This window comes from Sarcophilus harrisii, chromosome 5 (assembly GCF_902635505.1).
Source record: "Sarcophilus harrisii chromosome 5, mSarHar1.11, whole genome shotgun sequence".
Lineage (NCBI taxonomy): Eukaryota > Metazoa > Chordata > Mammalia > Dasyuromorphia > Dasyuridae > Sarcophilus > Sarcophilus harrisii.
The window spans coordinates 220837465-220851417 of NC_045430.1; the positions used below are offsets into that span (position 1 = coordinate 220837465).

General features: G+C 33.3%; 1 protein-coding gene across 21 annotated transcripts in view; it reads left to right on the top strand.

Annotated features, from left to right (window-relative positions):
• Nucleotides 1-13953, top strand: part of PARD3 (par-3 family cell polarity regulator) — a 670322-nt gene that overhangs the window by 103217 nt on the left and 553152 nt on the right. For 11 of the 21 annotated variants that reach the window (XM_031939686.1, XM_031939702.1, XM_031939690.1 and 8 more), the window contains exon 2: nucleotides 12947-13048. In XM_031939686.1, coding sequence (XP_031795546.1) covers nucleotides 12947-13048 — 102 coding nt within the window. Of the gene's footprint in view, nucleotides 1-1543; nucleotides 1783-12946; nucleotides 13049-13953 lie in introns of those variants that run through there. The other 10 variants (XM_031939684.1, XM_031939688.1, XM_031939685.1 and 7 more) reach the window with 4 other exon arrangements.

A 13953-nucleotide genomic window follows, 5' to 3' on the forward strand; every position in this document is an offset into this window, starting at 1 on the left:
CTCACAATAACCCTATGAGTAGGTGCTATTATAATCCCCATCTATTATAGATGAAATTAAATGGCTGCAAAAATGAAGTTCCATATTTTTCATATCCAAAAATGTTTCTCTTTTAATAAGCTATTAGCTTATTTAATAAACTATTAGATTATTCCCCTATTTGAAACTCTTTATTCTTGATCGTGTTTTGCATTCTTTTTCTTCCTCTCTTATTTAAATTTCCCATTAACATTTTATTACTAATTGATATATTCTATTCTACACATTAATTAAAGATTATGTAATGGCGCTTTGACTGAATTTTTTAAATATGTGTGTGTGTGTGTGTGTGTGTGTGTGTGTGTGTTAGGGAAACCTTACTTTTTAATACTATTAAATTAATAAGGTTTTATATTAACAGGATTAATATTCTGGGGGAATCAAAATTAATATTCAGATATATTTTGAGGTTGCTTGATACTGACATATCTTAATATTTAACTAAACAAATGAAGTGGAAAACTATGAAAATGATACTAGGCATTTTGGTATACTAGAGAAAGCAACAATTTGAGTGATAAAGGACCTTGGTTCATATCTTGGCTGAAGTTTATCATCTCTGTGACCATGGCCAAGTCACATAATTTTCCTGAACCTCAATTTTCTTATTTGTAAAATGAGGGTGTTAGACTACAGAGCCTTGGAGGTCCATTCAAGACTTAAATTTTTGGTCCTCACCAGATGGTCATAGTCAGGCCATTTCAAAATGCTAAAGATTTTTTAAAGGATCATTTAAGAACACAGTATTAAGACAGATTAGAAGGATATTTGTAATCCAAATGTCAATTTATCTTGCTTTAGATGAAACCAAGTCATATAATCAAATTACATTTGTGTCACTGGAAGAGATTTGGTTGTGCAGTTAGGGACTCAATCTCAGTTTTGTTTTGTATTGTAGTATAATCTTACTGTTTCTGTATTTTGTGTCAAATCACTTGATCCCTCTACTATTGCCTTCAGAATCCCATGACCAATGTGTATGCTTTGGGAGTAGAGTATGTAATAGAATGTAATTCAAGAGATTACAATTTAATTAACTATGATGATATTTAAAAAAACAACAGTTATAAATTATGAACGGTGAGTACTACAGACAAGAAATACTAAAGAAATTCAGCAACGAAGATAGATATTTGTTGGTTGAAGTAGCAAAGAAAGACTTTGAGACTGATAGATTTTAGCTGAGTCTTGGAATGTGGGGTAGGTTTAGCACTGGGTAAGGGGAAAGGAGAAGGGCATTTCAGACATTTCTCCATACCATCCACATTGTGTGTCTCAAGTCATTTGGCATTTCTTCTATTGTTGAAATCTTTTGAACTCTTATGACACTTGCTATTTTACTGTGAATTGTCACTGTTCATATGAATTCTGGTCTTACCTGAGCTGCATTTAGCTCTTGGCAAATCTTTTGAAGATACAATCATAGAATCCTCCCTTGATGGTGATAGGAGTATCTTGGGAAGGAGAAGGAAGCCCCACCTCTGACATCAGCAGGATTTGAGTTGAAGTTAGAGAGCTGGTCCCTTCCACCCTCCCAAGTAATTCTCACTTCATACTGCATATCAATGGAAACAGTTGTTTGTCACCATTGAGTTTTGGCTAGATCTAAGTTTTGTGATGTTATGTTGTTGTGGAACTCTGACCAGGACATCTGGGACTGCTGGATGTGATGGATGTGAATATAGGGTCCATCACATGCAACTGGAACGCTTCTGTCCCACTATTTCCCAAAGGACCTCTGAGGTAGGCAGAAGTTGCTATTTTGTTAATTGGATTTAAGGGAGAATTTGAAGTGAATTCTGGCTCCTTCTCATCATTTCCTTCTTTCCTCCCTTCCTTCCTTGTTTCCAGTGGTCACATAATTGGTAAAGGAAAGAACACTGATCTTCATGATAGCAAGGCTAGTCAGTGCCTTCTGCTGCTTTGTCCTCATCTATGAAAATTGATTAGGATTGCTACAGATATTTTTTAGTTTGGAATATACAGGTGCAAGCAATGTTTTAAGTATATGCATAATGAAAGGAGACCTTTTTGAATAGGAAACATTGAGGAACAGATGCTTGTTGGATTTTTTTTTTTTTTTTTTTTTTTACTTTCATCCTGTTAATTGTAACTTATCATGTTTCACTGAGATTTGTTTTCTATGCAAAAAATTCCTTTTAGTACTTAAGTAAGACTGGTGTTGTGTGTTAGTTATTAAGTAAACAGGTATGTTTTCTTTTGACTATGTGCCAGGGTTAGATGGTTGAATAACCTTAGGGATATCAAAATTGATTACTTAAGGTATTTCTTTTGTAAATGTTAGGTGAAACATTAAATTGCTATTAAAAAAAAACCACCTTATAAAATTGCCAACAAATAGTTGTTTCTAACTATGCATGGGCATAAAACCCTAGGTAATAGAATTATTGCTTGATGAGATTTTATTCTTCATTGGGAAGAAATCACACGTGATGTTAATTTTCTATTCTCCTAGAACTCGGGACACAATGTGGTACATAGTAGGTTTCTTCCACCACACAGATGTGGTAATTTTTCCAGAGAGTAACACTGCTGGTAGCAATTGAAGATATACAGCTAACTAATTTAGAGGAAACTATAAGGCAAAACCAGTCTCTTGGGGGAGGATATAAATACCTACAAGCCCACTCTACCTGCCACTCCCTGTCAGTTATTTCTTTATCTATGTGCATGGAACTTGGTAGTACAAATTGTTTGAAATCTGGCCCGAACATATCCTGCCCTGATCTCTCATTCAGTTTCTCCTTTCTTACTCCTTGAATTCTGTTTGATTTTTGCTATTTGACTTCTGCTTCTAATCTGGATTCTTACTTTCTGTTTCTGCTTTCTCAGGTTAGCTTCCTATATCCTAGGCAAGGAATTGCTGCTATATATGATCAGGCAGCTATCACCTTTTTTTGCTCCACAGACTGAAAGACTTCATGGATTTGCGCAGCACCAACCTGTTCTGGGTCTTATCCTTATTCCCCAAACTGAGCAGGTATAAGAAGAATGGCATGATGGCACTAGTCTTTTGAATCTATACTTCCTTTTGAGACTTTTGTATAGAATAATTAAAAGTAAATATTTATACTTCTATAATAAATAAAATAATAAATTAATGGACTGTTATTCTCTATTTTCTTAGTTGACCATAGCTTCTATTTTGGACTTCAAATCTGTTGATTCTTTTCTACTAATCTGTTAGCCATTGCTGTTGTGGAGGGGTGATAGGGCATTACAATGGAAAAAACCCTGGCTCTGGACGCAGAAGTCAGTCAAATTCCATCTCTGGCTGTTATGACTGTGGGTGAGTTAGTTGACTTCTGTGGACCTCTTTTGCTTCTTTTGTAAATGGGGAAGGGGGTGGGGGGAATAGGACTAGATGGCTTCTGAGGTCTAGTAAATGTTACGGCATGCCTGACCATCTTTAACTGAAAGATTCTTTTCCCTATAGATAAAGCAGGCTGTTTTAAAACTCTTTTCTCAGGTAATAAACATCTCTTGAATCTGTCCCATATTTTCCTCTCTAACTACCATTACCATTGTTCAAACCCTACTTACTTCTCTAAATTGTAGTTATAGCCTCCTAACTGGTTTCCTAGTGGCCATCCTTCACTGCTATATCCATCTTTTAAAAACACAAATCATACCTTGGAAATTCCTTGCTAAAAACAAAATGACCTATTATCTCTGGGTGAAATACAAAGTATTTAGATTGGCATTCAAGATCCTCAATAATTTGCCTCCAATGTACCTGTCCAGTTTTATTTGTTTCTCTTCCTTTGCGTGCTCTAAATTTTGCCCAAGCTGTATTATGGTCCCTGATCTTTTGCTGTATTATACATTCATGTGCAACTGGAATCTACTTTTTCTGTATCTTTCCTGTAATTGAAAGTGTCAGTTCAGATATAGTGTCCTGGAGTTAGTGATTCAGGTTTAAGTCCTACATCTTCTAGTAATGTATAATGTCTCAAGTGACAAGTCACCTGACCTTTATGAGTTGGTTATCCTATCTATAAAATGCAGGAAATATTAGCTGAATTATCAAACAATATTTGTGAAATGCAAATAATGTACATATATGAAATATCTTCAAATTTAAAGGCAAAGGGAAGTAGTTATTTTTCAATAAAAATTCATAAATTCACAGGCTTGTTAAGAAAGTGCTCTGCATATTTTTAAACCTCATACTTAGGAGATTATTATGACTATTGTTAATAGTTATTATTGAGATCCTTACTTTAAAATCCGTTTGGTTTATTTGTTTGAATCTTCATGACCTAATTTGGAGTTATCTTGGCAGAGATGCTGGAATGGTTTGACATTTCTTTCTCTAGCTCATTGGATAGAATACCTGGCTGATCCCTAAGGTGCCACTGTTTCAAGATACATCAAGCTTCCATGACATCCTTTCTAAAAAAATGATTTTATCTCTTTTCCTGTTTCTAATTTTATTTAGTCTATACCTCACCAATATAATCATTACATTTTGTTTTGTGAACAGGTCTTATGTAGATTGGACTTTAAGGCAAAAGAAATTGGTAATTGGGAGAGAGAGAGAGATAGAGACAAAGACAAGGGGGAGAGGAGGGAAAGATGAGGATGGGGGGGAGGGGAGAGAGGAGAGTGAGTGCTAGAGCAAGTGCAAGTGCAGAGTTCTCTGAAGAAAAAGAAGAGACTTTCTTTCTTATTAATGCCTCTTACAATCTTCCATGCCATGACCCTTAAATGTTTGTGGAATGAGTTGTGGTATGGATCTTCATCCACAGATTGATAGATGGCATAGCACTGGTGTGATAAAGTCAGATTCTGGCAGAATTGGGATAAATACGATGTCCTCTTAATTTTAAATTTTTAAACATCTATTTGGAGTTTCATGATAGACAAAGATTTTCTTAATAGCAATCTTTGTATGAGACGGAAGTAGATGGTAAGTGCATTTTAAGTCAGCAGTGTAATGTAGCAACTAAAATTAATTTGAAGCTATTTTCTTAATTGAAGATTAGTGTCCAATCAAGCCAAGTCAATAAGCATTTATTAAGCTCTTATTATGTGCCAGGTTCTGCATCCAGAATGGGGGAGGTAATAGTGTTTCTGTAATTCTTTATTGGTCATACTATATTTGTAATGTGTTTCCTTTTAGGTGCCATATCTTTAAAAAAAAAAAAATCAAAGAAATATATAGTTTATCCATATGAATGCAATCACAGGGAAAAGAAATCATTTTAGGAGTAATGAAGACATTTTACCTTAGGAAAAGAAGATTCTGGGAGATGAGAAAGTAAATCTTTTGGTTTTCAAGTTCTGAGGAGTTACCATGTGCTCCATTAATCTCTTCCTTTTCTTCCTGTTGATCTTGTTTACCTCCTTACTCAGTTTATACCCCTTGGCTTTCTACTTCCAAGTTGTACCTTCTTCCTCTCTATAGTTGCTTATCCTTTTAACCTTCTGTCAGCCCATTATACCTAATCGCCAATCTTGGATAACTCCCAATACTCACTTTCTCGTTTCTTACTCCCAGATTTGAGAAAGTTACAAAAAATCAAGCTGATTTTTCCACTAGAAATTAATGCTAAATGAATACCAGCTGAGCCTTCATTGTTGCTCGGCTGCCTTTTTTAGTAATCTTTAATAGATTTTAATTGTCTTTCCTATTTGCAACCACTTCAACCCTCCACTTCCCTTGTTTCCAATCTTACGCCAAGTTTATTTTCATCCTTAGTGAAAGTTTTTTAGTAGGAATATATGTCTTAAATTAGAAATGTATAGAGTGATCACTAGATGCAATATTAATGATTTATTGAATTGAATACTTTAAAATTTCAGAAAAGTACTTTTTAAAAAAGTCAACATTTAAATATTTCTTTGTTAAGGAATTAAAAAAAAAAGAAATGTGGTTAAATATCTTTCTACTTGTAGGCATGACAAAGTAAGATGCTTTTGAAAAGAATGGACAGAGTAATGTACTTGCTTTGGTTTTTCAAAAAGGAAATATTTCTTTTCTTATGTTTTTGGAATAATTCCAAAAACATTAACAGGACTTTTGAACACTTTCTAGAGCAATTAAAATGATTCCTTTGTGTATAATAACTGACTTCAGAATTTGGGTATGTTATAATTTTAAACTGTTCTTTTAAAAAATATCAACATGTTGAATTTTAGAACACATTAGAGAATTAAGACAAGTGGCAAAATATGGGGGTACAAGTATACTCCTATTTAGTAAATATGTTGATGTTCTCTTCTCCCAACCCCTTTTCCTTTCTTTTTTTTTTTTTTTTAATAGAGGGGAAAGTTCTAGTATTTCTTCTCTACCTCCCCCTCCATTTTTTTTTTTTTTTTCAGTTTTAATATGAAAACTGCTCATAGTATTCCAGGGTGGGGAAGTGTTTGGGAATTAGGGCAGAATTAGTACAGCTGCTTTAAACAGATTACAGGAATGTGTTAATGAAATGCAGTTCACATTTCCAGTCTTATTTGCCACTTTTAAAATGTCATTTGTTCTGTGGGTCATAAGGACGCTTTTAGGCAATTAAATTCATTTTCTCTACAAGACATACTAATATCAGCTTTCATAAAATTTAACTTAATTTAAGGGAGAATTATGCATGCTGGGAAAGTCTGGCTTGACAAATAATTTCCTAGCATACTAAGAGACTGTGGTCCTTGTGGCTTAGAGACTTGGTATATTCCATTTCTTATGTCATATTTAGTTTTACATGGCATCAGATGGTAATGATTCCAGCTACATTTTCTATCTCAAATAATGATGATAATAGTGAGCATTCACATTGTGCATTAATTTACAAAGTGATTTACGAATATTATTTCATTTAGTCAAGTTGTCACTTGATAATATCTTGTCAGAGTGCATCATTGGAGAAAAACATAGTTGTCTTTTTTGACTTCCAAATCTAACTTTGTACCTCAAAACAATACTTGTTCTCTAAACTACTTGGAGCGCAATTGGTTTAAAACTTTTTTTATGCATATGATGTCATAATTTTGAGCTATGAAATAATGTTCTCTTTTATTTTGCATTTACCTCTTGGGCTCCCTTATTTGTATAATTTGGAAATTTATGAACAAGTCCCTTTTAAATGATTTGGGTTGGGTTAGGTTTGGGTTTGGGTTGGGAAATATAACCTCTATATGTCCTGGTCTGGGTGAAGGATGATCATTCCTCCCTTTGGCGGCTAATGTGTCATTTTCCTTATTGATTCTCAGCTCTAGGTTTTATGTTCTAGAGTATGTTCTCATATTTCTTCAAGATTAGTAGAAATGCACAATCTCTCATTAACCTCAAATTCTCCACTCCAATTTACACAAGAAACTTTCTCTATAACCTTTAACTCTAGCTCCCTAGTCTTTTATGCTGCAAAAATTCGGTTCTGCAAATTGCAGTAAACAACACAAGAAATATTTCAATATTACTTTACTTATTTACTTGTCTATAATATGATTTCTCTAGAAATGGAAAAAAACAGTTCTTCCATTTACTTTTTCAGAACTCTCAAAAATAGTCTTCAATATATCATCTTTTCTGTATTCCCAGGAAATTCTGAAATTAGGCAAAGTTTGTTGGTCCCCATAACTTACATTTCTAATAACATTGGGTAATCTGGTTCATTTGTATTTCTTTTTTGCTGTTGTAGCTCCAGTTCTGTTTTTTCATTTTCTTTATTGTAGCTGATCTTAATATTAGAAACAAAAACATTCACATAATATAGGTGATGTCTCCTAGAAACATTTTCATTTTCCAAAGAAGAATTTAGTTATAATTATTGGTGGAATTGTTGCAATTTTAGTAAATGAATAATTTATGATTATAAGAATATTTTGGGGAAAAGAAATTTTCTTGGAGTCCTGTCAGGAGGGCAGGCCTATTTTTCTAGGATCTTCAGAGAATCTTTCTGCCCCAATTCCTGACCTCTTTCATTCAATAGCTAACCCAAGAAATAACCCCAATTTTAGCACTTGTGGGTACAGCAGAGTTTCTATTCCTCTGGTCTCCTTGAGCTGAGCAACTATTCAGTTCCTGGCTGTTTTTTAAATCAGAGACAGGGAACTTCGGAACTGATGGGAGGCAAAAAAAACTAGACTATGAATATGATAATCTTTCTTGAAGCCACTAATTCTGTTACATAAATTGGGCATTCATAGTTTATTGCTCCAGATAAATTCACCTGCTTATGACTTAAAAAGGCAGAACCTTATTAGTCAGTCCCATATGTGAAAAATAAAGTGAGTTGCTTTAAGGGGATGATGTTTGTCGCTTTGTTAGACATTTTCCAGAGATAGACAACTATTTGTTAAGGATTCCATAGAAGGAATCCCTTGCTTAGTTGTATGTTATACAGGTGCCCTGTAATGTTGTGTGATTCTGCTGCTGTCTTAAAAAATAATTTTTTTTTCAGTTACATGTAAAAATTTAAAAACCATAGTTCTTTAAATACTTTTGAAACACTTATTTTTTTAAAATTACAATTTTGGGCATACTTCTTACTGTATCAACATGACCTAATAAATTACAGGATAATTATAGTAAGTGGATCTATATTTGATATAGCAGGAGAAAACTACCAAGTAGGTGAATGGCAATTAACCTTTTCATATTAAAGATAGGGAGTTGAACATTTAAAAAGCAAATGGTTTTAAAATTGTTTTACATGTAACTGAAAAAATGTTTATAATATATAATTATATTACAAATATATATTATATATTATAAATATATTATATTATTGATATTATAAAATAAGATAAATAAATTATTAGAGAGGAAATATGTCTTTATGAAGAAAACTACAAATGGCATCACAAAGAACTGGACATGAATGAAATGACAATAACAACCTTTCTAGCTTTGAGGGCTGCTATCCACTGCTATGTTTCTTTCTAGGATGTCTTGATCATGATGATGATTAATAACAGGTGCATATTCAGAGGATCACAGGATCACAGTGTAGAGTTAGAAGGAAATTTATAGATTATTGAGTTCAACTCCTTCATTTTATCAGTGAGGAACTAATCATTTTTAGTTTTAGGAATTGGAAGTTGTCCATTTTAGGCAATCACTTCTAATAGCCTTTAGTAATAATTATTAATTCTCCCAAGCACTGAAATATAAAGAATTTAGCATTTAATAAAGTTCAAAACACACACACACATACACCAAAAAAAAATAGACTCTAGATGATGATAAATAACAGGAGGATCACAGCTGTAGAGTTGAAAAGAAATTTATAGATTATTGAACTCAACTCCTTCATTTTATCAGGGAGGAACTTGTAGTCTAAAGTGACTTGTGCAAGCTCACACAGAGCTAGCAGAGAACCCCATTTCTCTTACTCCAAATCCATTATTATGTCCATTTACCATTATTTTGTTTTTTTAAAACCTGTAAGCTCTTTGAGGACAGCAATTTTTTTTTTTTCATTTGTTCTTAGCAGTAGTACAATTCATTGTCCCTGTTTGGCAGTTAATAATAAGTTGTTGAATTGAGATTTCTCCTCTCCCCTCCATCCCCTCCCTGCATTAATAGCTAGGAATGTCTTTTGGTCTGTCTCTCTGCTATTACTATTTCAAAATTTTCAAAGCATTTTTTCTTAAAGTAGAATATCAACAAGCATTCTTCAACTTTTTGGAAAACAGTTATCCATAATCAGATATTTGGCTTTTCTTGTAGAACACAAGAAGGTCCTTTGTTCATTGTAAAAGAACTATGTTTACGAAAGCCCACAGATAATTCTTTTGAGAAATCAGTGTTCCATGAAGCAGTATTATTCAGTAGGATAGAAATATATCACATTTTTCTTATGCTCACATGTTCTAACCATGGGTAGGGCACTTCCTCCCTCCCTCCCTCCCTTCCCTCTTCCCTTCTTCTCACTCTTTCCCTCCCTTCTTCTCTCCTTCCTTCTTTTCCTCCCTCCCTCCCTTCTTCCCTCCCTCCCCCCTTCCTTCCTCCCTCCCTTCTTCCCTTCCTCCTTTCTTTCCTTCCTTCCTTCTTTCCTTCTTTCCTTCCTTCTTTCTTCCCTCCTCAAAGTTGGGGAAAACAGATGTATCAACATTACTATGAGTAACAATGGGAAAGAACTATGTCTTAATCATGGAGTACTATTATGGATGAGTTCTTGAAAAGTGAGAAGCAAAGAAATAACTCAAATAAAAATACTGGTGATGATGATGATGATGATGATGACGACGACGACATTTGTGTGCTGATTTAAGATGTGCAAAAAAACAAACAAAACAAAAAAAAAAACTTTACAGATATCTCATTTCATCATCACAGCAATCATGGGGATAAAGGCTTTTTTTTTGTTTTTTTTTGTTTTGTTTTTGTTTTTGTTTTTGTTTTTGTTTTTGTTTTTGTTTTTGTTTTTGTTTTTGTTTTTTTGTTTCTTTGTTTCCATATTGCAAATGAGGGAACCCAAGTAGTTAGAAGCATATTGCTCAGGGTCACATACTGTTATGCTATTAAATGTTTGAGCTGTATTTAAACTTTCTCACTACAGGTACAATACTGAATCCATTGCACACCTTGCTGCCTAATAACATTTATTTTTATTAACTGGAGGAAGCAAGCTTTGTTCTTGAATAACTCTCCAGCGATAAATATCTCATTATTGCCTGGTAATTTCTTTGGAAATGACCTCAGGGAAAGTAAAAAGTTCTCTAAAATAAAATGCAAAAACATTGGGATTCTCTTCCATTAAATTAAAATAATTTTAAAAGGCAATGAATTTCAGATCCAGAACCAAGGAGAATAAGGTTTTGAAATCTGACTTCTTTCTGCAGTTTGTTTGAATATGGCATTGGGGAAAGTAATAGGGTCCAGCCATTCTATGGACAATCTCTAGTTCTGCTCTCTCCCATGAAGTAGGTTGCTTCTGATTACTCTTGGAATCTTTTTTAGTGACCATGGAAAACAGAGCGACGTCAAATGTGTTCTACTTAACACCACCTGGAGTAATTTATAACTCAGCAATGCCAATGGAACCCTAGACTTGGATAATCCACATCACTCTGTGAACATTATATGGACAGAAGCTGATTCCTCAGACTACTTAGAAATCAATAGATTCACAGAAGGAGTAGATTGATTTTAGGAATGCAGTAAACACTAGTGAACCAGTCAGATACTCACTTTATTCTCTATACATAGAGTGAATTGTATTAGCCATTCTTGAAGACTATATATACATCTTTCATTATTCATTGTTTTATAAGAATAGACTGACTCCTACTAGAGATTAAAAGATGTTACTTCTCTTTCAAGTGCTGCTTTAGACCAAGTAAAAGCATCATCATGTGGTAGACTTTCAAAGTATTAAAGCATAAACTAAAATAGAAACCTATGATTAGAGAATCCTTGTCAAAAACACCTAGTTATGGGCAGGGGAGTATTGTCTATATATCTGATTTGACTGCTAGCATTAAATTTAATTTCAAGGTACAAAAGTAAGCCTTGACTTTTACTTATTTTTTAAATCTTACATTTTTTTTTTACTGACAATTTTTGACAATTACTGACAAATTTTGTAGTAGTAGATTTATTAAAAAAAGAGGAAAAAATGATTTGGCAAAATCATTATATAATATATAAGTAGTATATGAGAGTAGAGGCAATATTGCTTACTTTTTGTCTTCTTCCTCTGAAAAGAGAGGAAGGAGGAGATTTTGTAAATTTGTCTCTGGGACCAGCTTATCATTGCTATTTTATAGTGCAGTTTCATTTTTCCATTGTTTTTCCCACATAGCTAATTGTAGTCATTGGGTATACTGTTTTCCTGGTTCTATATTAGTTCATATAAGTCTTCTCATGATTCCCTGAATTATTCATATTTGCCCCTTTGTTCTGCACATGAATGTGTCATGATTTAGTCAGTTTCTAATTGTATGTTTTTGTTTCCAGTTCTATACTGTCACACAGTTGGTTACAATTAATTTTTTTTCTCTATGTGAAACCTTTCTTTCTTTCTTTCTGCCTAGAGTATAAACTAAGCAGTGGACCCTTGTGTTTTATGATGATTGTTAAGAACATAGAAATATGTAAGGAGCATGTGATGATAAAACAATTATAATCCCTTTTCCTTGAATTGGTGTACTTTCATCTTTGTCCCTCTGCTCTATCCCAGCCCCACAAATTCCAAACCAAATAGCACCTTGACTTAAATGCAAGGAATATTTATTTTTGTAATTCTAAAGAGTTTAAAATGGCAAGTATATCATTGTTTATATTAACTTATAGAAGAATATTTTCATTGTATGAAAGTCATATTTTAAAAGGAAAAAATGTAAGCAACTTCTGTCTTTTCATGAAATTTTACAATTTTCTAATTGAAACAGTTAATTTCTTTTGCATCTGTTTTGTTCAAAGCATCTGTAGTTAGTGCTGGATATATAAAGATGAAGACAAAAATGAAGCAGTAGTAAGGCTCGTACCTAATAGTTTTTTTGAGGCACACAGATAAGTAAAATATTATGTAGGGAATTTGGAAGGGTGGGGGGGAAATGAAGACAGAACCAAAAAAAAAAAAAAAAAAAAAAAGGCTTTGTGAGAAAATTTTAAGAAGATATGGGAAGACTGCATCGAAGGAGATAGCACTTCAGTAAAACCTCAGCAAGAGATAACAATTAGGATCCACTAGATCTCTTTCTCTTCTTGTCCCCCTCTTCCAATCTCAGCACTTTCTGAATTTAGTGAATAAAAGGGTGGGGGGTATACAATGAATTTGATGGGTATAGAAATGCTTGAGTTTTTGGTGATTTTTAAGTTTGACAGTCAATTTTCTTTTGAAAAGTGGAAATTTAATCTTTTTAACATTTGATTTGTTAAATGGACCCTGAAGCATGTCCTTCCAAAGATATTAATTACTTGTGTTCTTTTTTTTGGTAGGATCCAAGTTATTGGATAAAAGTTCATCGTTTGGAGCATGGTGATGGTGGGATCCTTGATCTTGATGATACCCTCTGTGATGTAGCTGATGACAAAGACAGAGTGAGTGTGAAGTAAAAGCAAATATGACTTTTATGTTAGCCAGAGAGAACATGAAGTATGGTTATGATCATACATAGAGTTTCATGACATGTTTGTACCAAATAAACCCTGCTTAGAGAATGCACCAATCTGAATGGCTGATTTTTTTGTTTTCAGGTGTTTGAGAATCTAAGTATTGCAGATTATATTCCATTTTTTAAAAATGTAGCAACTTTGTTTCCCTGACTTCTTCAAACATATTGAATCCCATTTAAACTTCTTTTGGAGATTCAGAATTGTTTTTTATGTAACTAGCTTCAAATTGTAAGACCAAGGGTTCAGTGTGTGCGGACCCTCTATAAAAGTTTGGGACCCGTAATTATTGAGAGCCTCTTTTTTGATTTTTTTGCCTTTCTTTATGTAAAGGAGTAAGTAAGTTATGGTTGCTCTTCTCAATAGAGCAATCAAAATTGTCTTTCTGCAAACTTAATTAGTGAATCATAGACTGAAATATTCTTTTCTAGCATGTTTTACCTAACTTCTAGAAAATAACTATAATTTCTTCTATTGCTGTTTGCATATTTAACTTGTTGGCAGCATTAAAATAATTTATAAGTGTAAATTTCTTGAAGTCATGGCTTATTCATTTAGATATTTGTCAGAGTGACTTACATTGAGTAGGTCTTATTTGTTTGACTAAACACACAAGTAAATATACTACTTTAAAGAGATTACTCTGTGTTTTTACCATCAGTGAATTTTTGTTTTATAAATACAGTGGTCCACAATGAAGGTCCTGTCAGTTTATACTTCCTTTCTCTCTCTCATTTCATAGTATAGGAATAGAATCATCAAAGCACTTATTTTATAACAGAATGCATAAGTAAGAATTTAGTTTATCTCAGTTCTCAGGAGATGTGTTACTT